Genomic DNA, 27,781 nt, shown 5'->3' with positions numbered 1-27,781 from the left:
AGATTGCAACTATTTTATTTACTTTATTACACTCCCTTACAAATTACCATACATTTCTAACAGAAAAGGCTGTCTTTGCTAGTTTTTAGAAATATTCGTATCTCCTGAAAATGTTCAACGTTAAACTTGTGAGGCTGAATGGAAGGACGGGTGCTCAGATTCTGCCTGTTGCTTCCTTTTCCAGTTCTGCCAACCATCCAGCATGGGCAGCAGGTACTCAGTACCATAGAAGGCATTCCAGTAACTTTACCATGCAAGGCAAGTGGAATCCCCAAACCATCTATCATCTGGTCCAAGGTAAATGACGTATCTAGAGATGTTTGTTAATAATATGTGTTGCTACAACAATATTTGAATATTTTCATACATGGAACGTGTCACTGTACCATAGAACCTTACAGAAAGGAAAACCCATACAGTCATACCTCTTAGACGGGACCTTAAAATGTCCTTAGTGCATTCAACTACTTGATGCTTAAATAGTATTAACACAACAGTGAACACTAATATAGCACATTCTTTGCGCCGGGGACTTTTCTAAGCACTTCACATGTTGTAGCAGATCCGTTTTTACTCCCTGCCACATCCCCTAAACCCTTTTGACTTAAGCTCAGCTCTGGTGGACTGATCCATGCTCTCTGCCAGAGTCACTCGTCATGCATGTACCTCTCTAGTTTGGGGACTCAGGGCTTTCTCCAAAACCCCACAAGGCCACTTAGCCTGCTGAGTGGTCAGGAAGTACAAGAACATTAACTCCTGGGAGGGGGAGGGGGCCCATATAAATGTCCCACTTCTCATCTATCAGAAGAATCCTTCTGGGGTGCATCTACGTAGTTTCTCAGAGGGCCCCGAGCACACTGAGCTTATAAGCCCAGCCACGGAGGAAACCAGGGCAGTGAAACCCTTTATTAGCTTTCCTTCCTTCTTGCCTCACTCTCCAACTGTCCTCTTCAAGCCTCTGGGAATCACTTTCCAAGTAAACTTTCTGACTCCAAATCTTTATCTTGGACTCTGCTCTTCTGGAAGCCAAAATAAGACACATATATGAACTCATTTATCCCCCTTTCGTGAAGTTCTCTGGCTTTTCCTTATGTTCTTGCAGTGAGGAAAGAAGGACTTCCTTCTTCCATTTCCTGAGGAAGTCCTTTCCATCTTTCAACAGCCATGAAGATGGCATATTTTCTGTAGATTAAATATGGTAGAGAGAAAGTAATATAAAATGATGGCATAATAATGAAATATGGCATTTGTATATTTAGGGTCACAACCAAAGTATTTTGTCATGACATCTAATTTTATACTTCTAAAAATCTCTGAAATATAGAGAAGTTGGTTTTGACATCTGTAAATTAAATTGAAAGGTTAAGATTTCTGCCTCCTGGGCACAAAAATATGGTGGTGAAGCTGATCCCCCAAACTGCACAATCTCTGGTACTGAGTAGAAGTTTAATGCATTTTAGGGAAATATAAAAATGAAATCGTCTTTACAGGATGGCCTTTGAGCTGGAATCACGCACAGAAGTTAAGAGTTTAGGCCCCCAAGCCTGCCTGCCTGGGTTTGAGTTCCAGTTCTACCACTGACTGACTCTTTGGCCCTGGGCAAGTTACTCTACCAAGCCCCCAGATTTAATGCTTTCATCTGTAAAACAGGGATTGTGGTGGTTCCTACTCATAAGATTGCTGTGAGCATTAACATAATTAATTCATGTGAAGTGCTCAAAATGGTACCTGGCTTAGCATAAACAATCATCCCATCTGCTGCTACCTCATCCCCTCCACTTTTAAGTAGCTTTGGAATGAACGGGATCTAGTTTGGTATGAAGAAATGTCACCTTTGCATTGTTTGTTTAATTTTTCTTACGAAGAGCTTTCTTCAAATTAGCATTCTTTCAATCTAGTATTTTCCCCTTTAGAGATTTTTTTCTTCCTCTCTTCCTCTTCCAGACATTAAGTCACTCCTTTATTATCTTAAAAAACACTTTTTGCTCTGTGTTGTTTTGCAGAAAGGCGAGCGGATTTCCACCAGCAGTGCTAAGTTTTCCGCAGGGGCTGACGGAAGTCTATATGTGGTGTCCCCTGGAGGTGAGGAGAGCGGGGAGTACGTCTGCACCGCCACCAATGCAGCCGGCTACGCCAAAAGGAAAGTGCAGCTGACCGTCTATGGTGAGAGCCCTCGGGGAGGAATGTTTTTCTTTGACACTGTCTGTCTGTGCCAAAACTCACATTTCTCTCCCAAATAATGTTACTAGAGAGCTGTACCCCTAAAGTGAACTACTCTTCCAAGTTTATAGTTTTGTACAAAAATGCATTTTTCCTGCCAACCAACATCTCCTCTACTTAGATTCTGATTTAAAGGGAGAGGAATTGTATAGCCTTTCGGAAAAATTTTATGGTGTTTTCCCAAGGAGTATGCTTATGGTACCCAACCCTCTTTAGAAACACCACTTAGTTAAAACTCCTAGCAAAGCCAAACCTCAGCTATGTCTTGGTTAGTGCTCTGCCTTGAGAGGTTACTTTTACAGATGCTGGATTCTAAAAGGGCATTTCAGCTGACCTCTGCATTGTGTTCTGAAAGAAGGAGCTAAAAAGGAAAACTTTCTAGTCATTTTCCTTTAAGCTCTCACAATGTGTGTTAATGGAAAGCTTTAGATGTGTCCTGAAACTTTGGAACAAACAGCATCTTTTTGCAAATTACTGAAGAATATTAGTAGTCCACATTTTAATGTGAGTTAAAGAGTGCTTTGTTTTCAATGTACTGTTTCCGTTTCAAAACTTGTGTTTATTTTAGTAAGGCCCAGAGTGTTCGGAGATCAACGAGGACTGTCCCAGGATAAGCCTGTTGAGATCTCAGTCCTTGCAGGGGTAGAGGTGACACTTCCATGTGAAGTGAAGAGCTTACCCCCACCCATCATTACCTGGGCCAAAGAAACCCAGCTCATCTCGCCATTCTCTCCAAGGTAGGGGACCTGGGATGAATCGAAACATGTGAAACATAATCTCTTGGGACAGGTGACTGTACTTGTTCAGGTTTTCAAATGTCTCAAAAAAAAAAAAAAACCTTTTAAATTTGAGATAATTTACATGTACATTCGAGCCTACAGAAAACATATATACCTTCTAAGTCATTCTTTATTAGCAGAAATGCTAACAGCCAGCTTTGACATAATTTCCCACTGGTGCATTCTACAAGGTAGTTACGAAAATGGAGTGGATTTGTATGTAGATTCTGGTTAGCACAAAGTGCATATTATAAAATTCCATTAATCCCAGAGGAGCAATAAAACACAATACATTCTCTAATATCTAGGATTTGACTTTCATTAGATGACTTTGTAAAAATCTTCTTGATTGAACTTAAACCCTTATACAAATAAAGGCCCACTGAAACAATATATTTGATAGGCTAAGTGACATGGAAAGCAGAATGCCACAGCCCTTAAGAGCACAACCTTTGTTGCCATGCAGGTGTGAGTTTTAATTTACCTCCACCACTTAAAGCTTACCTGAAACTTTTGGCAGTTTTTTCAGTGGGCCTCTTCAAACCTCAGATTTCTTTCTTTTTTTTTTTTTTTTTTTAATAAATTTATTTATTTATTTATTTTTGGCTGTGTTGGGTCTTCGTTTCTGTGCTAGGGCTTTCTCTAGTTGTGGCAAGCGGGGGTCACTCTTCATCGCGGTGCGCAGGCCTCTCACTGTCGCGGCCTCTTTTGTTACAGAGCACAGGCTCCAGACGCGCAGGCTCAGTAGTTGCGGCTCACGGGCCTAGTTGCTCCGTGGCATGTGGGATCCTCCTGGACCGGGGCACGAACCCGTGTTCCCTGCATTGGCAGGTGGATTCTCAACCACTGCGCCACCAGGGAAGCCCAGATTTCTTGTTTATAAAATGGGGATAATACCTGAAAGGCTGATATAAGATAATGTACATTCCATATCCCATCTCTGGTTCTCAAAGAATGGTAGCAATTACTGTTTTAACTCAACATCATGCCAGAAGTTACTGGCGGAATAAGAATTATAGTCTCTAGCTATTGTCTCTTAGACTTGTTGATGTATAGTTATGAAGCTATAAATTCATGCCACAGTAGTTTCCCTACGACTGGTGAGAAAAAAAGTAAACAAGAACTACTTTACTATTTCTTTGAAAAAATATTTGCCTCAAATATTTTTGAATAGAAGAAATACCGTATTTCAGATAAAGTTGAAGTTTCATTGTTCCCCTCCTCAGTCATAATCTCTTTTCTCCCTTCCCAGGGACACAAACACTGACACAGACTTGGTGTATATCCTATGCATACATCCTTAAATAGTATAGAATATTGTTTTCTCTATTTTTAGTTTTGTTTTGTGTACTTGTTTTCAATTTACCATTGTAACATGTTCTATATTATTATTCTACTGCTTGCTTTATTGACTCAATATTTAATATATTCAGTTTATTCATTTTAACTACCATATACATATTCTACATTTTATTTATACATTTCCCTGTGTATGGACATTCATGTTCTTGTTTGTTTTGTCTTTCTACATTTTCTTCTTTTCTTTTTTTTTTTTGGCTTTAGAAACAAGGCTTTTCAGGGAATATCTTTTTATATCTCTCTTTGCATGCATATGCATGTTTCTTTGTGACTTGTACCTAGAACCCCAATTTCTAGTTAGAATGAATTACTATTTTCAGCTTTGTAGACACTGCTTAACTGCCTTCTGAAGGGGCAATCCTGATTTACCTTCCACCAACAGAATATAGGTGTACCTTTTGCCATGTTATAATCACTGCGTGGTGTTGACTGACTTAAAATTTTTTGCCGTTCGTATGGATGTGAAGTGGTGTCTTGCAACTGTCTTACTTTTCACGTGACTGAATTCTAGTGAGCCTGGAATGTTTTCCCTTGTTTGTTGGCCATTTGTGTTATCTGTGAATTGCCTCTTTAAACCTGCTGCAGCGTTCTGGTGACTTGTTTCTCTTTTTCTTATTGAATGTAGAAATTTGGTTTTTGTTCTTAATAACAATCCTTTGTTTGTTGTATGTGTTGAAAATATCTTCTCTCAGTCTACTCCTAGCCTTTCAGGTTTATGTATGGTGTCTGGTTGTACAGAATTTAAATATTTGTATGTAGCTCAAGGTGTTAATCTATCATTTCTTTAGATTTGTACTTTAGGAAGATCATAAACAGGACTCCAATGTTTTATTGCAATTTTAAAGTTTGTTTTCACATTTTGGATATTAATACATCTGAATTTTTATTTTGTGTGTAGTATTAGGTAGTGCTCTAATCTTATTTATTTATTTTTCCCATGTGGAGAGCCACTTGCCCAACACCGTTTTTGAATACTCAATCCTTTCCTGACTTTTTGTAACACCGCCTCTGATATTGCACATTACATGTTGAGTTCTCATACATGCTTAAGTCTTTTTTTTGAAAGGGGGTTTCCATCTTTAACTGTTTATCTATTTGTCTGTCTCTGGGCCAATAGCACACTTTATTTGTCTTAGCTTATAAGAAACCTTGATAGTAAGTAGGTCTATTTGACCCCCTCCCTTTTACAGCTATTTTAGCACAATTAACATAACATTTTTATATGTAGATCTGGTTTACCTAACTACATAAGAGGAATATATTCAGTATATATCTGAGAATTGCATACGTACCTTCTTTTGCCTTTATTTTAACATACTAAATTTTTAAATGAAACATTTTAGAAAAAAGCAATAATGTGTTCAGAGTATATTTACAGTTTATTAAAATGTACATTTACTTTGTAAAGCTGCAACTTAGCAAAGCAGAGAGATGTACAATTATTTGACAATGTCAGGCCCTTACATTAGATTTAAATGTAAAAGAAAACTGATTTGGTATTTGTAAGAACAACAAACAATACACAAGACAATTTTGATAATTATTAAAATTCCTGACTTTTAAGGTGTATAGAAATGACATTATAGATGGGAGAATGGTTTGAAAAAGAACTTGCAGAGTAGTAATTTCACATTGAATTGTAACTGCATAGGGGATATTTAAATCCTCATACTTTATGGTCTACTCTCTGGTTTCTTTCTTTTAGACACACGTTCCTTCCTTCTGGTTCAATGAAGATCACTGAGACCCGCGTTTCAGATAGTGGGATGTATCTTTGCGTTGCCACAAATATTGCTGGGAACGTGACCCAGTCTGTTAAATTAAATGTCCATGGTGAGTTTTGAAATGAAGGCATATGCTATGGCATATACTGGCCACAGGGAGACCTAGTGTCCCAGTTTCTTTGATAGTTAACCTCAAATTGGATAGAGAGTAATTATAGAAAAATTTTCTAAAATCTGAGACTTGTGATTTTCTTTCATTTACTCTGAAATCTTTATCTGCCATCTGTAAACAACTCTCCCCTTTTTCCTCAGATGCACAGTATTAAAATTTTGGATCTCAATTTTACTAGATGTCTATAGTCACTTATGACTATTGTTGATACACCATAAAAAAAGAAAATGTGTTTAGACCGGTGGCTTTTTGTAGAAGCAAATGTGAATGCTCAAGGAAGAACTTAATAGCATATAAATGGTCATTTTCAATGTTTATAGAGCTCAGCCACTGAACACATTCTGCTCCTGGGATTCTTTAACTACTTTAAAACTCTCTAGGTAGTCTGCTTTCTTCTCTCAATTTGCCATAGTCTATCTATTGATAATTACTCATTCATTCAACACATGCTTAGTGAGCACATACTGTAAGCCACACATTCAAATATCAGAAGAAATTTTCTCAAATAGTTTTGGCCTGATTTCACTCTCAGATCAGTCACTGCAGTAGTGTCCTCTTGACTGTGGGATATGAAATCCAATGAGAGTTCTGTCATTTACTAGCATTAGGCATATTACCTACCCTCTTTTATATTTAATTTTCTCTTTCATAAAATGACGATAATAATACAGGCATATCTTGGAGATATTACGGTTTTAGTTCCAGACCATCTCAATAAGGCAAATACGGCAATAAAGTAAGTCACACAAATTTTTTGATTTCCCAGTGCCTATAAAAATTATGCTTACACTGTACTGTAGTCCATTAAGTGTGCAATAGCATTATGTCTTTAAAAATAATGTACATACCTTAATTTAAAAATACTTTACAGCTAAAAAATGCTGACCATCCTTTGACAATGCAGGGTTGCCGTAAAACTTCAATTTGTAAAAATTGTAATATCTGTGAAGTGCAATGAAGCAAAGCACAATAAAATAAAATAAAGTATGCCTGTACTATCAAACTTAAAAGTTTGTTGTAAGGGAAAACCTTTAGAATATACTGGTTAAATATTAAGTTTTAACAAAAGGACAGAGGAATGGGGTTTATTAGGGAAGTAAAGTACATAAATTCTAATCATATTCTTAGGAGTCAACTTGATTCTATAGTTCATAATGCTTGTATGTGGAACCCAATACTACTTGCCAGTGTTTTGATAAATTATCTCATTTAAATTTCTGAAGGAATGTAGATAAAGGGAAATAATAAAGGCTTTATCTTGATTTTCTTCTCTGAAATTAACAAAAGCTTTTATTAGAAATATTTCGTACTGTCTGGCTAAACCTTCCACAAAGAGAACAAAAACTAAGAATACGTGGAGAAAAATGCTTTTTGTTTTACTCACTTAGATGATAGAAATTAACTGGTTTGCCATTTAAGAGGGCTTTAAACCGTAAGTTATTTATATATTATAAGAAATCTGACATCATTAAATGCTTACTTTTCCTCGAGTTTGGAATGAGGAGTTTTATATTCATTATTTCCCATAATCCTTGCAGTGTATTGGTATTGAAGAGGTTATTTTGCCTGGATTATCAAGGAAACAGGCCTCAGGAAATTTACTGAATTGCCCTAGATCACACAGCTAGTTAAGTGGCCTGAGCCTGGGTCCAAATCCTGAGATTATTCCACTTTCTCATGCTGCCTCTTGGTGAGGAGCTCTCATTTAAAGTGAGAAAAGGAGGAGTTTTTTAAAAGTTGGATTATTAATACTCAGTTGTTGTTTCCAGTGCCTCCAAAGATACAGCGTGGCCCTACAGTTATGAAAGTCCAAGTTGGTCAAAGAGTGGACATTCCATGCAGCGCTCAAGGGACACCTCTTCCTGTAATCACCTGGTTTACAGGTGGAAGCACCATGTTGGTTGATGGACTGCAGCACATTAGTCATCCAGATGGAACATTGAGCATCGACCAAGCTGTGCTCTCCGATGCTGGCATATATACATGTGTCGCTACTAACATAGCAGGCAGTGATGAGACGGAGATAACGCTACATGTCCAAGGTGATTTTTGGCCTAGGAAAATATTTGTACAGTGGGGGAAAAACCCTGGAGTCTATACAGAATATATAGTCTTGGATGGTCTTGGATCACTTTTAGAAGATTTCTATATAACTTATATGACTCTCTAGTTAACTTTGAAAGGAGAATGATTCCAGAAAGAAATGAAACTATATGTTACAAAACTGTTTACCTTTGAAAATGGAGTTGCCCTGGATGATGTAGACAGTGGAAACAATCCTAGATAAGTGCCCCACTCGCTATTTTTGGTTTGGAAGAAATTGTGGGCAGAGTGGGTTGGAGTAGGATTTACCTCATAGTGGTAATTTGCACTCAATATTAATCCCTAGAAAGTCGAGGTCCACTGTTCCCTGTAATGATGTAGGCCTTATTTTGAGGGTTTAAATATTAATCTTTGGGGACTTCCCTGGTGGTCCAGTGGTTAGGGCTCCAAGCTTCCACTGCAGGGGGGCATGGGTTCGATCTCTGGTCAGGGAACTAAGATCCCACAGGCCACGCGTCACGGCCAAAAAAAAAGATGAATCTTTATTCCTTCAAGCAACAAGTGTTTATCAAGTTCCTGCCAGGTGTCTGTCATGATCTGGGCAGTGAGGAGGAAATAGTGACAAAGGTAAAACACCTGCTCTCGTGAGCGGTTCTGTAAGTAGGCAGAAAGCAAGCAAGCTAATAAACAAGAAATACAGATCGTGAGACATGCTGTGTAGAAAATTAAAACAGGGTGATGCTCCCAGCAGTTGGCTACTTTAGATTGAATTGTCATGTAGGACTTCTCTGTGGAGATAATATTTATAGTGAAATCTTGTTGACTGGAAGGAACCAGCCATGTCCAGTCAGGAGGAAAAGCACTCCTGTCAGAGAGAATACCATTGCAAAGGTAGGAATAGAGAAGCAGGTGTCATACGTAGCCTCAGAAGAGTTCGATATTGCCCAAGGAAAGCCTGTGATAATGCATTTATTTTTCTAACAGAACCACCTACACTGGAAGTTCTAGAGCCTCCGTATAACACTCCATTCCAAGAAAGAGTGGCCAATCAACGCATTGCATTTCCATGTCCTGCAAAAGGTGTGTAATACTCGGACACATGGGCATTGGCATAGTGTTGTATTGTTCCAGAATTCTATATTGAACCCCAAACATCATAAAATTCTACTTGTCAGTCCTCGTTATAACATTTGGGCATAACGGAAACTAATCCCTCTTCAAATAACAACTAGGTTGAATAGGTATTTTTCCGTCCCAGGTGTTTTATTTCCTTCACTGGAAATACCTTCTGTTCTTTCAAACTTGCCTCATCTAGCATGTTTTCCAGGTCGTTCATGCTCCTTCCTGTTCCTTCTTAGTTCATTCTATTTTTGACAAGAATTCTCTTTAAAATGTGACAGATAGGGCTATTCAAACTTTTGCATATCTTTCTCAGTCAGGGGTATAAATTAGGGCAATCCCCTTGTTTGTTCTAGATACTTCTTTCCTAAAAACCTCTTTCTAGATTTATCCTCTACTGGTAATTCTGGAGCCAGGTTGTAACTTGGCTCTCTGATGCTTGTCCAAACTCCTTCTCTCCCTGAATTTCTGGGTTTTCTATCCCACCATGTTTCCTGGCAGGAGATTGTTATTCTCTCTCCTCTAGAGGATGTGAAAAAGGCACTGTCACCATCACCTTACTCTGGATGCCCAATAGATGTTTAAGAACGTCCTTTCTTTCGCATATGCGTTCATCTGCAATGACTCAAATGAGTCTGTAACAGTTCTGGCAAAGACCAAGCAGTATTCTTTCCGTGACCTCCCGGAGGGCTCCATGCCGCTGGTAGCATTAGTGCTCCCACATGTCACTCTTAACTCTCCTGTCCCTGGAGACAGTGGCAGTTGAAGGTCCTTAAGGCTGTCTCTGTTACTGTAGCAAGATTTTGCATCTCTTAACAGCATTAAAAGAAAGATAACTTTAACAAGATTTTCAGATAGCTAAAGAATTGTCAGTAACTATTCCCAGAGCCAGTGGGGAGGGAGGCAAGGCCTGGAGAAGGATCCTTGAGAAAGGTTTAAGTTCAGCTGAGTTCTGTGGGTGCTTCCTACTGATGGAGCCCTGCCAGTGGCACTATTGCTCTGTACTCTCCACTGAATCCCTGACTCCCAAGCTGGCTTGGACTTCCCTTTTCCATTTCGAAATACCACCTCTTCCTAGTACTCTATTTTCACCTGGGATAGAACTCTTGAGTTCATTTAAAACAGCTAGATGCCTTTTCATTTTATTTGCCGTGAATTTCATCTTGACCATGGTGGTTCTACCATTTAGAAATAAAATAGAACACAATTTCTTTCTTTTGCTCGTTCATTTACTTTTTCATTTATTAACTTCACAAATATTAATTGAGAAGTTTGAGAACCACATAAAAGAATGAGTAGGATGTGAGGAAATGATTATAACCCCCTTTTTTCCTTGACAACATGAACAACTGCAGTCCATCAGTTTTATCTTCTCTTCCTCATCAGTCAGCATCTTACTATGAGGATGATGAAATAGGCCAATATTTTTGTTTTATTTTTTCCCATAAGTATAGTCATTTTATTAGTTCATAGTCATTCATAGTCAATCACAGTCATTTTTATAATTCCTTAACTCAATTTGAGTTTAACCTAAATGACACATTCTATGTATTCCTGGCATTCTTTTGTACGTAGATATATGACCATTCTTTAATATTTTTATTATGCTTTAATATAAGATTATTAGCCATGTCTTATACAATTCTATTAATTTTATTGAATGTGCTTTTTTTATTTTTATAGGGATTAAGTAAAATGTGAAAGTACTTAAAATAGTGCCTGGCACATTGTTTGCTAAATAAATACATTCTTATTATAGAGTTTACTGTTTGTCTATTTCAAGTATGTCCCTTTGGCTCCATTATGCATTTTAAGATGGTTTTTATCACTTTCATTCATGAGTTATGTAACTTCCATTCACTCTCTTGGTCGTAAATAAATTGAGGAAAGCAATTCTGCTCACTGCTTTCTCAGCTTTCTTTTCAGTATAAAAAGTCAAGAATTAATCTATTGCCCTCTGTTTAACAGAATGGGATCCCCAGAAGATGTGTGGCTAGTAGAAGTTCCTCATCTCTGCTCTATTAGGCCTGTTTAAAATGTGAATTATGAAGCATCATTTCTGTACATCATTTATGTACTCTGAGCAATCTTCATGTATATTCCTCTGATAGTATCTTATTTTTGTTCTTCCTTTATTTTCATCCAAAAACTCTCCCCATTTCTAGTCCATTTAATTAATATAGCTTTTTTCCCCCACTAGCACCATGAACTCACTCAAGAAAATGTTTTGCTTTGCTTACTATCATCTGAATGTCTTGATAAAAACAACTTTGATCAAATTCTACACTACAGACCATACATCTTTTAAGACTGATCAGGAATTAGAGGCATTAAATACTGTAATCTCGTCAAAATCCCATGCCAGGAGCAATATCTTCAAAGAAGCATAGTACCTAAGGGTACCTGTTATAATCATAGCAAATTTTATTTCTCCTCAAGATATTTGATATTCAATAGTGACTTCTAATTTTGTTGTAAAATATCACAAAGCTTTAATTTCTTATTTAGGTACCCCCAAACCAACCATCAAATGGTTGTGGAATGGTAGAGAGCTGACAGCCAGAGATCCTGGTATTTCTATATTAGAAGATGGCACATTGTTGGTTATTGCTTCTGTTACGCCGTATGACAGTGGGGAGTACATTTGTGTGGCAGTCAATGAAGCTGGAACCACAGAAAGAAAATATAACCTCAAAGTCCATGGTAAATACAGATAGAAATGCTAAAATCGTATAACTGAATATATGACATTTTAGATTCTTTTATATATGTTATGCTTTCAGTCTAGTGTTATTTAATATTTATGTGAATAGACGTGTTATCAACCAGAAAAGTAGTCGTCTAACTGCATTTATTGATTTATTTTATATCACTGAAAGTTCAAATGGTAGAAAAAGATACATAATCAAAAGTCCCCTGGACCTGAGCTAAGCCATCTACTTCTCCTCCCTATGGGCAAGGAAAGTTGTTAGGTATGTGTGTGTGTGTATGTATCTTCCCAGAGATATTTTTATGCAAAAATGAAGAAATATGAATATATATTTCATCCTCTTTTTTTTAGATACAAAAAGCATTTATAGTAGACCATTATATACATTACTCCACACCTTGCCTATTTCATTAAACACTCTAACTTGGGGATTATTCAATATTCCTAACTCTTATTTATGCCTACCTAGCATCCCACCGTACCATGATTTACTTAACCTTCTTCTATCAATGATGAGCATTTGGTTTGGTACCATTCGTTTACTATTCTAAGTAACGCTTCAATGAAATCATGTATATATGGCACTTTGCATGCGTCAATGGATATGTGCATTTTGAAATTTGATGGATATTGGCTTCCAGAAACACTGGGCAATATTCATTCTCATCAGCAAAGTAGTCTCACATAACTTGAGACTCTAGCAGTTTGCATTTTGAGTGGTATGTGAAATAAGTAGGATCTCCCTTAAATTTATCCTTAATTCAAAACTCTGAAATAATAACTAAAGTAAAAATTCAATGAGTTACTTATAAATATAGTGATCAAGACTCTTCATTTCATAATAAAAGCTGTCTTAAGTATGACCAGCCTTTCTAGCTATCAAGTGTCTCAGAATTTGCTTTCTAAAGTCCTTTGTAAAGAAACTTTGTATATAATATTTATTTAAAACTATCTAACTACAACTTCTCACTTTTTGCAGTTCCTCCAGTAATTAAAGATAAAGAACAAGTAACAAATGTGTCCGTGTTGGTCAACCAGCTGACCAGTCTCATTTGTGAAGTTGAAGGTACTCCATCTCCCATCATTATGTGGTATAAAGATGATGTCCAGGTAAATGGAGACATCCAAATATGCATAGGTCCTTGCCTCTCCCTCTGAAGTAAATCATTCAAATGTGACTTTCTTATTAATAATAGTATAAAAATTTTACTTCAAATTTTTATTAGGATTGGAAATAACACTGACCCTTTTGGCCTTAAAAGGTGACTGAAAGCAGCACTATTCAGATTGTGAGCAATGGGAAGATATTAAAGCTCTTCAAAGCCACTCCAGAGGATGCAGGAAGATATTCCTGCAAAGCAATTAATACTGCAGGCACTTCTCAAAAGTATTTTAACATCGATGTGCTAGGTAAGGAAAACATTCTTTTAAAAAACTTCAGTTCAGATGCATTTCTTATATAGGACAGCATTAACTGTATTAAAGAGTAAAGAGATGAAAAATAAATTGATAGGATAAATATCATTCATTTTATTCTATTATTATGTTTGTCTTTAATATTGGTTAATCAGAACTATGTGATATAGAAAGTTTATAGGTATTTGTTATTATCATATAGCGATGTCTAGGGGAACTTGGTACTGTCTTGTACAGAAAATACTAAATTACTGCTCTTGTTAGTTTCTCTAATGAGGTGGTCAGGAAATTCTTTGGGAAGTAACTATGCCGGATGATGCACGGTAAAATTCATTCATGTTGCTGACATCTCCTAAAGCTGCTAGGTTGTACTTGAACTGAGGAAGGTAGTAAATTCACCCTCCCCTGCATTCTAATTAATTCCTATAACTAAACAACCTCAGCCCTGATTCTAATTAAGTGGGGAGAATGCTGAGAATGGGTAGCAGCTGTAATAAATTGGGATTTAAAACATTTGAAATGTTTTAATCATAATCATAAAATTTTTGTAAGTTTAGTTTGTGAAATTATATTTCCTGATCAAAGTTTACTTTGTGATAAAATGACTTCCTTCCTTTTCAATGTTTTGCTCATCGAAAGGGCATATGATTTGTAAGTCTGGAGTGGAAGTGAGGTCTGGGAATGATGCTGCATTAAGAATTACCATTCGTAAACTGCTAAAACATAAAAGTTCTCTCTCTCATAAGTCTTCTCAAAGCCTGAAGTACTTTGAATTTCCTCTGCTAAAATTACCATTATTAGTATAGGTTATAAAAACAAAGTGATCTTTTCTATCATTAGTCTCATTGGCATTATTTCTCTTGGCACTCATTTACTCTCATGACTTTGACTGCTATCTGTGCACTGATGACTCCCACATTTTCATCTCCAGCTCAGACTTCTTCCCTGAGCTCTCAGGTGATATATCTGACCTCCTCCACAATATCTTGGCTTGAATATCTCAGTGGCATAGAAAACAGAAAGGTCTCAGTAAATGCCTGTTCTGGTCACCTTCAGTGACCCCCATCATAGTGACCAGCACTTCCATCCATCCACTTGCTTCTGCCGCAACCTGGTACTCATTCTTCCTACCTCCCTCTCCCTGACTCTGTAAATCTGTCTACATCCTGTTAAATCTGCTTCTTAATTCCATGTTAATTATAATTTAAAAGCTGAATTAATGTAATAACCTCCTAACTACTCCCCTTCATCCATTATTTGCCAGTGGAATCCGATCTTCATTCAGAAGCCAGTGTGGTCTTAAAACAAATTTGATCACAGCCCTCCCTTATTGAAACCCTTTAGTGGCTGATCATTGCTCTGAAGATTAAGATCAAACACCGTAACGTGATATAAAGGGGGAGGATTCAAAGACCAGGGAAGTTTATGGGAACTCTTTAATATGCTTTATAATTCCGAGAATAAAAACTAGTACAATCTTGTCACATTATATCTCATATACAATTTTAGCATAGGAGCCCTTTAAAAGAGACAAGGGTAATATATTTCAAACAGCACTATGGTAGAACTTAAATATTATAAGATTGTCATTGACCATGTCATTCATTATCTAAAACGTATAGCAGTAGTAAATTTCATTATATGAGCTTCATGGCTCATTTGTATTCTCAACTCCTTTTGTACTTTGATTTAATACTCCTCAAAATGAGTTCTTTACTACTGTAATTCTTCCAAGTAATTGTCTTGCTATCAAATCTTTCATGAACGTGTTCCTATGTTTAAATTTGACATTTGGGTCCGCAGATGTGATATGAAAGGGATTATTGTATGATATTTTACTTTTAACATTAAGATCTTGTTGAAATATTATAGAAGTCATTATCTTCTCTCACTCCCCACTCCTTTTGCTAAGTCATAGATTTTCATGATAAAATGTCTTTGTTCAAGTCCCACCCACCATAATAGGTACCAGCTCCCCAAGTGAAGTCTCAGTTGCCCTCAACCAGGATACCACCCTTGAATGCCAAGTCAAAGGCACTCCCTTTCCCATTATTCACTGGTTCAAAGATGGCAAGTGAGTACCTCTTCTGTATTTGTTACAAGGATCCAATTGTTTGGAAATAGATGTGGATTTTCCCCCTCTTAATTATCTTACCACATAGAGTATTATTAAATGAACATGAAGGAAAAACAATATTGTTCAAAAATGGTCTCAAATTTATGAATTTATGAATCGTAAGACTTTAGAAATGCTGGGAATTTATTTTAGAGACACAGAGGAACTCACATTTATTATACACTAAATATACACTAAGGGCTAAGAATGAAAAATGAAAAATGCAAGATCCAAGTACAGAGATAATCTTGGCTTTACATGGAATTGTTTGAATTATTAAAAAGGAAAACTTGCTTATGACAGCAAGATGAATGCTTAAGCTAGTTTAATATATGGTCAAAAAGGAACAACCACAAAAGAGCAATTAGATGTTTCTCTTAGCCCTTGTGTATTATTATAATTTCTGAAAGCAGCTGTCTAAGACCTAAATAGCAAAGAGTAAAGGTTTGCAGTGTATAAAATAAAGGATTGTGTAAAAACTTTTTATATGTTAATAAGAAAGACAAACAACATAGAAAAATGTGTGGAAGGTATAAACAGGCAATTAAAAAGTTATATAGTTAAGCAATAAATATATTAAAAGATGCTTACCTTCAATAATTTGGAGAAGGTAAGCAAAATAATATGATTTTGTTTTTCATAGATTAGTTTGGCAAGAAAAAGTAGAGGTTTGAAAAATATCAAGTGTTGGCTTAGAGTATGGGAAGGAAATCAGGGTTTAGGACTCTGATGGGACAATGTAAATTAGTACTCTGAAAGGCAATTTGTTGATATCTATTAAAATTTAAATGCTCATATGCTATAATGTAGCAATTACACTTCTGGTGTCTAGGACAGGGAAGCCAGTCATCTATTCTGCAGGAAGGCTTGACTCCCTGAATACTCCCTGAAACACTGTGAAAGCAGAAAAGTGGAAACTGCTTAAAGCTTGACATTGGGAGAGAGGATAGATGACGTATGGCATTGTCTTATTATGAAACACTGGATAGCAATTACAAAGAGTAAGATCAAGCTATATGTACCAAAACTATCTCCATAGCTATTGTCAAGTGAAAAGTAGAACAATAATACAATACCATTATGTATAACAACTTTAGATTCCTCTAGCAATAAACTTATGGGTGAAAAATGTTTAGAAAAACATGTGGAAGAACACAAACTAAACTGACAATCATAAGAAGTCTAGAGAAAAGACTCACATTAGGGGTAATAAACCAAGGAGACCTTTTCTTATTATAATGTTTTTTTGTTTGTTTCAATTTTTGTGTTACTTGCATAATTAACAGTCAGTGAAAGTTTTAAAGTTACTTCAATTTGAGTAGCATTATCAAGTATTTCACCTCTTTAAACAGTTAAAATGCGTTAAAGTAAGGTACTTTATTCTCTTAGCTTTAGAGAACTTAAAAGAGTCATACCAAGGAATAGTATGGGATGCTACCACAGAAAATTAAATGTGTTTCCATTTAATCTTGTAGTCTGATTGGTGGCTTATTAATATAGCAGTGCATCTATTTATCATGGGGCTAATTCACTGCAGCTTTTTAAAAACTGGCTATGGGTCTTCCTGAAAGATCAATGGATTTTAAAGGCATGACTCTTAGGATATCATAGACTCTAATTACCATGATGTTTTAAGTATTAAATAAAGCTGCTGCCAAACATAAAGTAAGCATTTTGTAGTAGTTAGTAAATGATTCTGTATAGTAGAAGAAGACTTCCTTGACAAATATATATGAGCTGCCTTTGGGGTAAATATCTTTCAGTATTTATGATTATAAAAGCATTCATATTTATTACAATATCTACTTTTTAGGAAAATTGGCATGATCATTGTCTTTAGTAAGTAATAACCATTCATTCTACTGTAAATATTTTTCCAGGTGTTATAATATTAGTTTACAAATAATATTGCTTGGCTTGAAGCTCCTGGACACTTAGTTTTTCTTTTCTGAATGATGGTAGAAATTTTGGCTTTGTAAACCAGAAAAAAAAAGGGGGGGGATGAATGAAAGAAATAAAGTTTTGTAGTAATATTATTCAACAATTTAAGTTTGAAATGAAGTTCAATTTAATAATTTAATGATATTCATTCAATTTAAGTTTAAGGGAAGTTTTTTCTCAAAGTGATAATTATCTACTTTCATTAGTAAAGTGGTTTAATAATTCTGTTCTTCTGAACAGAAGTACTTAATCATATCATTGTATTTTTTTTAGATTCATACTAAAGAATTCAACTTTGATTCATATTTTTAAGCTCATATGACTTAATGATTTTTGTTGTGATTAATAAAAGAGAAAACATTTAGGAAAACAAAAATGGGCCCATGGAATAAAATTTTACTTTTTCTAGGCCTTTATTTTTGGGAGACCCTAATATTGAACTTCTAGACAAAGGACAAATTTTACGTTTAAAGAACGCACGAAGAAGTGACAAGGGACGCTACCAGTGTACTGTGTTTAATGCAGCTGGCAAACAAGCCAAGGATATAAAACTGACTCTCTATAGTAAGTGTGACGTTCTTATGCTTTTTACTGTTATTATCAGTTCTCATTATACATTGAAAATCAGGGTTTGCTCTACTGTTAACTGCTCTTTGATTCAATACTAAGTAATTTGGAATGCTACTTACTTTAAAAGAAAAAGCCTATTTTCATGTGTTTTAGGCTATAACATTGCATCCAATTTTAATGTATTTTATCATTAAGTATGGATTTCTTCAAGGGGTCTAGTGATTTTCATATGACCTCACTTAAGAGGTCAAGTATTCCCTGATTTGTTAGTGTAACATAAGTCAAATGTCTGTATCCCTAGAGGGGTTTTTAAAAAGCTCTAAAAAGAGTAGAGATGCATGAAATAGAATGAAGATGATGGTATGAGAACAACTCAATTATTCTATTCTCATTCCATCTTGGCCTTTATTCAGACCACATGGTAATATTTAAATGTTTTAGGCTGTGCTGCTATTTTCTCTCAGTTAAGTCCCCATCAGAGGTATGTAGCCCTCATTTCACTAAAATTCTCAATATCCCCTGAGGAAGGTGACTGCCAAGGTCATTTATTTTTCATGCCAGGAGCCATAGGAAGGCACTTGAACATTATGTTGCAGGCACAAAGAATTACATGATAGAAAGGAATAGGGCTCATTAGGCCAGTCATGCTTATTGTGGCTCTACTTCCTGCACTATCTTCTGCTTTGTATAGCGTTTGACACTCAAGAAAAGTTTAGATACCTCAGGAATGTCACTTCCTTGTAGGGTCTTCCCAAACCAAACCAATCACGTCATCACTCTCTATTACATTGTCCTAGTTTTCTTTATAGCACGGATCACTGTCTGATAGTTTAATTGCTTACTTATGGGTTTATTTACTTATTTGCTATTTCTCTCAAAGGAAGCTAAACCTCATAAAAGCAGGGCCTTGTTTTGCATGTTCTCTACTTTAATGTCTGATACACAGTAGCTCTCAAGAAATACTTGCTCAGTGAATGAATTGTCTAGTGATACACTGTTCAGTATGGTAGGCACCAGCCACACGTGACTGTTGAGCATTGGAAATGTGGCTAGTCCAAATTTAGACAAGCTGTAAGTATAAAATACACACCAGATATCAAAGACTTAATATGAAAATATAATGTAAGATACCTAAGTAATAATTTTACATTGATTACATCTGAAATAATGATATTTTAGATATATTGGACTAAGTAAAATGTATTATTTTCGTGCTTTTTAATGTGGCTACTAGAACATTTTAAATTATATATGTGGTCTTAATTATAATTCTGTTGGATGGTGATGGTTTGAGTCACGGATGTAGAAAACAAACTTATGGTTACCAGAGGTTAGGTGGGGAGGTGGCGGGGTGGGGGGATGATTTGGGAGACTGGGACTGACATATACATGCTACTATGTATAAAATAGATAACTAATAAGAACCTACTGTATAGCACAGGGAACTCTACTCAGTACTCTGTAATGGCCTATATGGGAAAAGAATCTAAAAAAAAAAAAAAAACCAAAAAGTGTGGATATATGTGTATGCATAACAGATTCACTTTGCTGTACACCTGAAACTAACACAACATTGTAAATCAACTACACCCCAATAAGAATTAAAAAAAAAAAAAAAGGAACTTGGGCTTCTGAGGTAAGTGGACTTGGGTTCAGACCCAACTTCTGCCACTTACTAACTTTGCAACTTTGGACAAATTGCCTGACCCCTCTGAGCTTCGGTTTTCTCATCTATAAAATGGGGATAATAATAGTACCTACTTAATAATATTATTGTAAGGATCAATTGCTAGATACTTTATATTGCCCAGCTTACAGTACAAGTTCAATGAATATTATTCATTTATTATTATCTACTTAGTGATTGTATTGTCTTGCAACTTGAAATATATATAGAATCTGGCTTGATTTCTATATAACTTCACTGAATTGCAAATTTCCCTTTTTAATGTTAGTTGTCTTTATATAAAGTTCAAATAGCTTTCTTGAATCAAAGAAATTTTATTTAATGCAGGCTTTTAAATCATTTCTCTCTATAAATAGAAGCCTGTGGAAGAAATCAATCGTGAACAGACATGTCCTCCAAAAAAACAGTAATGTTACTGAAAGATTAGCTGTACAGGCATCCAAGTTAAACAAAAGTGTTATTGCTACCATTGGCCTCCTACCAGAACCAACCTTTTAAACAATAGGTGCAATACTTCCCCTAAGCTGTTGCATAGTTTTCTCTACATTGTTGTATTGTTGCCAAAGAATGTGATGAATACATTTTGGTGATTCAATAAGACTCCTATTTCCATAGGAGTTGAGTTCTTTCATTTCAGATTTTCTTGTTCATTTGGTATGATGCCCTAAGGCACCGAGAAGAGAGAGCTTTGTAATGATTAAACCTTCTAAGGTTGTCTGAGATGAAAGGCACTGTAACATTGTGAAGTTTTAAGTATTCAGTAATTCAGGAAATAATGCCATTTCCTCTCTAGCAAGCTTGTCTGCACCTCTGAGTGGGTAATCTTAAGCTTATTTTATTTCACTTGTGAAAATGCTTTTATTCCTAAGAATAAATGAAACAGATGCCATACTTGGGCTAACTGTGAGAAATATTTATACAGATTTCAGGTTGAGAATGTGGTTCATACTGCAGTTGATTCATTCATTTTCTTTATTTACATACTAACATGAGGAAAAAGCAAGTGGGTCCGATGCATCTGAAAGGCAGAAATGCACATTTTGCCTGAATTAGGGAAGAAATGGAGACAAAATATGATGAAAAATAAAAGAGATGGAGGGGAAATGACGGGGGAGGGGGGGAATGAATGTGAAAAAAAAGGAAATAAAAGAGCTTCTAATAACCTGTGGGGAGACTGTGCAAATTCATAGCTAGTAGTTCTGAGGCAAAGATTTTTAACCTGCGGTCCGTGTATAAGTTTCAGAGGTCTGAGAGTTTCCCCAAATGGTGTAAAAGTCTTTGAGTGTATATACATGGTAAATTTTAATGTGCAGTGGGTTCATAACATTTACCTGTAACACCCTTCCTCAAAGAGAAGTACAGGTCTCAGAAAAGTATATATGAATTAGATTGAAACAGGAAGAAATATTTATCTGGCAGATTTAAACAGTAGATGGTTTGTTGTTCTGCTTTCAGCTGGAAATGTTCTTTGAGTAATTTTTTTCTCAATTTCATAAATACAAACTTTTAAAATGAACTCTTTTCAGTACAAGTGATATTCCTTTGTAAAGCATTCATGGAGGGTAAGGGCTTGTTTGAACCTACGTTCTTGACTTCATTTTTTTAATTTAATTTAATTTGTTTATTTTTACTAGTTTTTATTGGAGTATGGTTGCTTTACAATGTTGTGTTAGCCTCCACTGCACAAATGCAGTGCATTTGAATCAGCCATACACATACAGATATCCCCTCCCTTCTGGACTTCCCTCCCATTTAAGTTACCACAGTGCGTTAGGTAGAGTTCCCATCTGTTCTTGACTTCATTAATGTATCATCCAACTAATTAGGCTAGCCAGTTTATTTAGACAATTTCAGCCAAAAATTTGATATATGTTTCCAGATTACATCAATAGGCTCAAATCAAAATTAAAATTTAAAGTCTGAGTAAAATGTTCTTTCTTAAGATTTCAAAATGGTGGCTTGAATTGATATTAATTATCTATAGCAGGACTTGACAAACCTTTTTTATAATGGACAGGTTGGTAGATATTTTAGGCTTTGCATACTGTGAGGCAAAATCAAAGACATTATATAGGTACTTACATAACAAAATGGAAAGAAATGTCTACCAGTCGTTTATTCATGATATTCTATTTTTCTGGTAATTTTAAAAATTGTAAAATTTGTTGTAATACAGGTCTACTAATGAGAATGGATTTTTTTTGGAGGGATAACATTTTACTTAATTAGAGTTCAAAGTTAATGATTCCTGTCACCAAAATTAAATGCAGATGTTCATCTGTTAATACTGATCTGTAATGAGATTTTATTTTTGAAAATGTCTTTTCATGCAGATACTGTAGATACTGTCAAATACTAATATCATTTCACAAACACAGGATTTTAATTGTTCATATTCATTACTTGAAAGGAATTTGCAGAATTCTGTTATATTCTCTTGATATTTGACTTTTGGCCTGCCATTCTACTCCCAATTAATCAATTCCAATTGAATTTTAGATGGAAGGCCCTCATTTTCAGAGATAAAAGAACGTAAAATGTGGAAATTGCATTTGCATTTGCATCGAAGTTTGACAAACATTGTTGAAACTGAAAGTTGAGCTCAGAAAATATATTCACTGCAAATTTGTAGGGGAATCAAGATCTGAGTTTTGTTTGACAGCATGGAAAATGTGTAGAGGAGCTTGACATTACTTGTGAGTCAAACAACAGCATGACTACTAACTATAGATTTTGCATTCAAGTGCTGGTTTTATCTGGTAAGTTTAGGTTGAATTTATTAAGAAACATTGTCAAGTTTATGGCAAAACTAAATTCCAGAATCATTCAGTACTCAATAATAGTGTTTGAGGACAATTCTCATTCAGAAAAAATTCAGTCTCAGTCCTAAGCTCCAAAAATTAAAATGTAACTTTACCACCATTAAGACATTAAGCTGCTATAAGGTAGAACAAGTCATTATATTCACCTTCTACTTCTGACAAAAGTTCATGGAACTACTGATATTTAAGTCCATAAGAGCAAGTAAAATACCCCATGGACAGTTCTGTTTCAATAACACATGAATATTTTACACAAGTGCTGATGAATAGTACAAGGAATAATGATAGACTTTTAGAATTTTACATTTTAATAAATTTAAAATGTAAAATTTGTAAATTTCTCTAAACCTTTTTCTGCCCCACACGTATTTTTATCACCATCAGTTGTAGCACGTCTTAGCAGATCCCACTTCAGGTTGTAATAAATTAGTGCTTTTTCAACTTCTTTGAAAATATTTTTGTCTGTAGTTGTTCCATGCAGACTATTCTTAGAGACTAATTCTTCAGTTTCTTTAGCGTGGCATTGACTCCTCAAATAAAAGACAGCTAAGCAGTATCAGTAACATCTGTCAATTTGTCAAGAGCCAAGAATACTGTTCAGAAAAGTTGCCTTTAAAAAAAAAAATGACTATGATATTGTCAGTTTTCTCAACTCTTCAAGCAGTTTTTCTTATGGAAAGGCTGATAATCTTAAACAAATTGATTAGTTTAGGCATAATTGTTTGCTAATGCAATCATTCTTGATTTAATTAAATCACTGTTGGTAAATGGCTCTCCTTCCTTGGCTAACAAATGAGCCACTCAGAAACTTAGATGGTAGCCTTTTTGACTTTTTATCTTCGTGAAGAAATTCTGCCTAATGAGACATTCCATTTTATATTAATTTATCGGTTGTTTTTCTTTGGGATATATTGTGATGAGTGCTTAGGCTAATAGAGTTAGTGTACACTGTATTTTTTCAAAACAGCTATAGTGTTATTAAAAAATAAACTCAGTGCTTTGCCATTGAACTTAATAACAAAATAATCCACACTGTTCTGTGCTTTAAAAATGTTACATTTTAAAGCTTACTTTTCTTTTTTTGTGTGTGTTTTGACCTGCGGAGTATGCACTGGTAATAAAAGTAAAGTAAAATATCACGGTATGGTGATATTTATGGCACTTGAAATGCTGTAGGCTTATAATCGTGTCACTGAAATTTATGGTGAGCTGAGCAACAGTGAGAAGCAATGAGAACACCACATTTGGTATTTATTGCAACAATTTAACTCTGCCATTGTAGAAGTGAAAGTAGCCATAGACGGTACATAAACAAATGAGCATGACCATATTCCAGTAAAACTTAATAGGTGCTGAAGTTTGAATTTCATATAATTTTTACATGTCACAAAATATTATCATTATTTTGATTTTTTCCTGTCGTTTAAAAATGCAAAAACTGTGCTTGGTTCAGCATCTTGATGCCTGGCCTGTGGGCCATAATTGGCTGCCCTGATTTATATAGTAAACCACCTTATAGAAAAATTATTCCACCATCAAATTTACCTCACAATACAGGCATACCTCTGAGATATTGCAGGTTCTGTTCCAGACCACCACAATAAAGCAAATATTGCAATAAAGCGAGTCACACAATTTTTTTTTGGTTTCCCAGTGCAAATAAAAGTTATGTTTACACTATACTATAGTCTATTAAATGTACAAAAGCATTGTGTCTAAAAAGAGTACACACCTTAATTTAAAAATACCTTATCACTAAAAAATACTAACCATCATCTGAGCCTTTAGCAAGTCATAGTAGTAACATTAAAATCTCTGATCAGATATACAGATTGCCAACAAACACATGAAAGAATGCTCAACATCATTAATCATTAGAGAAATGCAGATCAAAACTACAATGAGATATCATCTCACACCAGTCAGAATGGCCATCATCAAAAAATCTACAAACAATAAGTGCTGGAGAGGGTGTGGAGAAAAGGGAACCCTCTTGCACTGTTGGTGGGAATGTAAATTGATACAGCCACTATGGAGAACAGTATGGAGGTTCCTTAAAAAACTAAAAATAGAACTACCATATGACCCAGCAATCCCACTACTGGGCATATACCCTGAGAAAACCATAATTCAAAAAGAGTCATGTACCACAATGTTCATTGCAGCTATATTTACAATAGCCAGAACATGGAAGCAACCTAAGTGTCCATCAACAGATGAATGGATAAAGACGATGTGGCACATATATACAATGGATTATTACTCAGCCATAAAAAGAAACGAAATTGAGTTATTTGTAGTGAGGTGGATAGACCTAGAGTCTGTCAAACAGAGTGAAGTAAGTTAGAAAAACAAATACCATATGCTAACACATATATATGGAATCTAAAGAAAAAGGTGATGAAGAACCTAGGGGCAAGACGGGAATAAAGATGCAGACCTACCAGAGAATGGACTTGAGGACACGGGGTGGGGGGGAAGGGTAAGCTGAGACAAAGTGAGAGAGTGGCATAGACATATATACACTACCAAATGTAAAATAGATAGCTAGTGGGAAGCAGCGCATAGCACAGGGAGATCAGCTCGGTGCTTTGTGACCACCTAGAGGGGTGGGATAGGAAGGGTGGGAGGGAGGGAGACGCAAGAGGGAGGCGATATGGGGATATATGTATATGTATTGCTGATTTACTTTGTTATAAAGCAGAAACTAACACACTATTGTAAAGCAATTATACTCCAATAAAGATGTTAAAAAAAAAGATAATGATATTTTTATTAAAGAATCCATCATGATCACTAAAAAAAATAAAATCTCTGATCATAGATCTCCACAACAAATATAATAATAATGAAAAAGTTTGAAATATTGATAGAAATACCAAAATGTGACAAAGACAGGAAGTGAGCCAATGCTGTTGGAAAATAGTGCCAATAGACTTGCTCAGTGCAGGCCTGCCACAGACCTTCAGTTTGTGAGAAATACAATGTGTGCAAAGCACAGTAAGGCAAAGCACAATAAAATGAAGTATGCCTGTATAGTAGATCTTGCCTTCATTTATGTGTGAGGAAAAAAGTATGTATATTAATGTTTGTCACTATGAACTAGTTCTAAGAACAATTATCAGAAAACATTAAGGAATTCCACTCAGATCCAGATACTGTTTTCTAATATTCTTTTCCACTAAATAGAACCAGAGCTTCTAGGAGAAATAGTTAATTCTAAGGCTGGGGCAGGGAGTATAAAGATGAGCCTGGAGCATGTAGTAGGGCCAGAAAGTAAGGAAATACTAAAATAATATGATGTGAGTATATCAAAGGGACATAGGGCCAGTTGGAATAGCTCCCGAAGGCCATACTGGAACAATTTGAACAATAAAATAAATAATGTAGTATTGGATTATACCCAAAGTATAAAATGAATCTCCATGAGTGCATAGTGATATAAATAAATAAATTGGGGAAGATAGACTAATCTCTCATACAGAAGAATTCCAGATAAATTGTGTAGGTATTCCCCTCTCAAGGAAGTAGAATAGCTCTCCCCCTCATATATATGGGCTGGGAAGAGTGATTCTTTTCAAAAGGGCAAAAGAGAGTAACTTTACAGTGGAGGAACCTAGCAAAATCTACCTCAACCAGGTGATCAAGGTCAACATCATCAGTGATAAGCTATGTTGATAGTGTGTACCCTTGATATGATTGATGAGAATGGCACTCTGTGATCGTGCTTCCAAAACCCATAACCCTAGTCCAACCATAAGGAAAACATTCTCTTCTAAAATAAAAGTTTATTTTAAAAAATTAAGGCGCTCAAATTCAGGCACATGCCATTTAATTTGTTTTAAGTTATTGCAGTGATAGCACAATCCTGGAAGGATCGTGTTCAGAGTGTGTAGCAGGGCTTGAGTCAGTGGTGGTGTTTTTCCAGCAGCAGAGTCCTCATGTGGTGTGAGAGGCCAGACATGTGGTTACTGAATTATGAAAGATACACATGTAGCCAATTAGATGAGTATAATTGAGTGAATGAACTCTCTGTGGCGGTTCCAAAAAAAAAAAAAAAAAGTAAGAAGAAGCAAAAGTTAAAGACTCCACAGCTATTACCAGTAGCTGGATCTGAAAGCACTTAGGCGTTTTGTATTTCCTGGGGAAATGGCATGCAGTTGTACCTCTTCTGACATTTTTGCTCCCTTGGCCTCATTTCAAACTTATTGTATTTACTTTAAGTGGGATTTATTTTGTTTTGCTTTGTTAAACACGACTTTCTTAGTTACTGTAATATGATCTATTGGGCTTAAATGAACCCCTGAAATGAAAACTGACTTTCTGCTTTTACTGAAATCTGAAATCCAAAAGGACAGTGATGAAGACTGTTTTGACAAAACAGGCAACTAATTATCAGTAGGTAAATCACAGACTTCCTAATTGTCTTTAATTCATATTTACATTAATGCATTATTTAAATATCTATAGCATTTGAGACTTTGATGCAGATGCTAAAACTTAGAAGACTTGTTTCTGTTCTGAAATCCTTTGTAGTTCCACCTAGTATTAAAGGAGGGAATGTCACCACAGAAATATCAGCACTGATCAACAGCATAATTAAACTGGAATGTGAAACACGGGGACTTCCAATGCCTGCTATTACTTGGTATAGAGACGGCCAACCAATCATATCCAGCTCACAAGCACTTTATATTGATAAAGGACAATTTCTTCATATCCCTCGAGCACAGGTCTCTGATTCAGCAACATATAAGTGTCAAGTAACCAATGTTGCTGGGACTGCTGAAAAATCATTCCATGTGGATGTCTATGGTAAGGAAAAAAATATATGTTTTAATTATGTACTTTTCTGCCTATGCTTTCTAATCTGGCAACATGCAATTTGTTCACTAATGAATCCCTGTTGGGTTGGGTTGTCTTCGATATGCATACATTGGAATTAGAAGAATTTGTCTCATGATTTGGAAAAATATTTTAAAAAGCTAAGGTTAGCAAGAAGTGGGCCCATTCATTCAGTCAACCGTCTGCCTATGGCACTTGGGAATCTAGACCATTTGATTTTTACGGAGAAGGTAAAGTAGTTCTTAGGACTAAGCTCAT

The 27,781-nt window shown here is 35.6% G+C and overlaps 1 protein-coding gene and 1 long non-coding RNA gene across 9 annotated transcripts in view; one reads left to right on the top strand and one right to left on the bottom strand.

Moving 5' to 3' along the window:
* LOC309633518 overlaps window positions 1–27,149 on the bottom strand; it is a 339,904-nt gene extending 312,755 nt beyond the window's left edge. The window contains exon 1 of the long non-coding RNA XR_014247592.1: window positions 24,960–27,149. This is a non-coding gene — a long non-coding RNA (uncharacterized lncRNA). The remainder of the gene's footprint in view (window positions 1–24,959) is intronic.
* Window positions 1–27,781, top strand: part of HMCN1 (hemicentin 1) — a 510,534-nt gene that overhangs the window by 269,616 nt on the left and 213,137 nt on the right. For all 8 annotated transcript variants that reach the window (XR_014247210.1, XM_082401086.1, XM_082401087.1 and 5 more), the window contains 12 exons: window positions 185–297; window positions 2,004–2,163; window positions 2,789–2,957; window positions 6,064–6,191; window positions 8,024–8,296; window positions 9,282–9,377; window positions 11,925–12,119; window positions 13,106–13,236; window positions 13,389–13,536; window positions 15,490–15,616; window positions 18,009–18,163; window positions 27,215–27,493. Coding sequence is in view for 7 of the 8 variants with exons in the window: in XM_082401086.1 (XP_082257212.1) it covers window positions 185–297; window positions 2,004–2,163; window positions 2,789–2,957; window positions 6,064–6,191; window positions 8,024–8,296; window positions 9,282–9,377; window positions 11,925–12,119; window positions 13,106–13,236; window positions 13,389–13,536; window positions 15,490–15,616; window positions 18,009–18,163; window positions 27,215–27,493 (1,974 nt within the window). In the remaining variant the exon portion in view is untranslated. The remainder of the gene's footprint in view (window positions 1–184; window positions 298–2,003; window positions 2,164–2,788; window positions 2,958–6,063; window positions 6,192–8,023; window positions 8,297–9,281; window positions 9,378–11,924; window positions 12,120–13,105; window positions 13,237–13,388; window positions 13,537–15,489; window positions 15,617–18,008; window positions 18,164–27,214; window positions 27,494–27,781) is intronic.

The sequence above is a fragment of the Balaenoptera borealis genome, assembly GCF_965194805.1.
Source record: "Balaenoptera borealis genome assembly, chromosome: 1".
Taxonomy (NCBI): Eukaryota; Metazoa; Chordata; class Mammalia; order Artiodactyla; family Balaenopteridae; genus Balaenoptera; species Balaenoptera borealis.
This window is presented reverse-complemented; position numbering and strand designations above follow the sequence as displayed.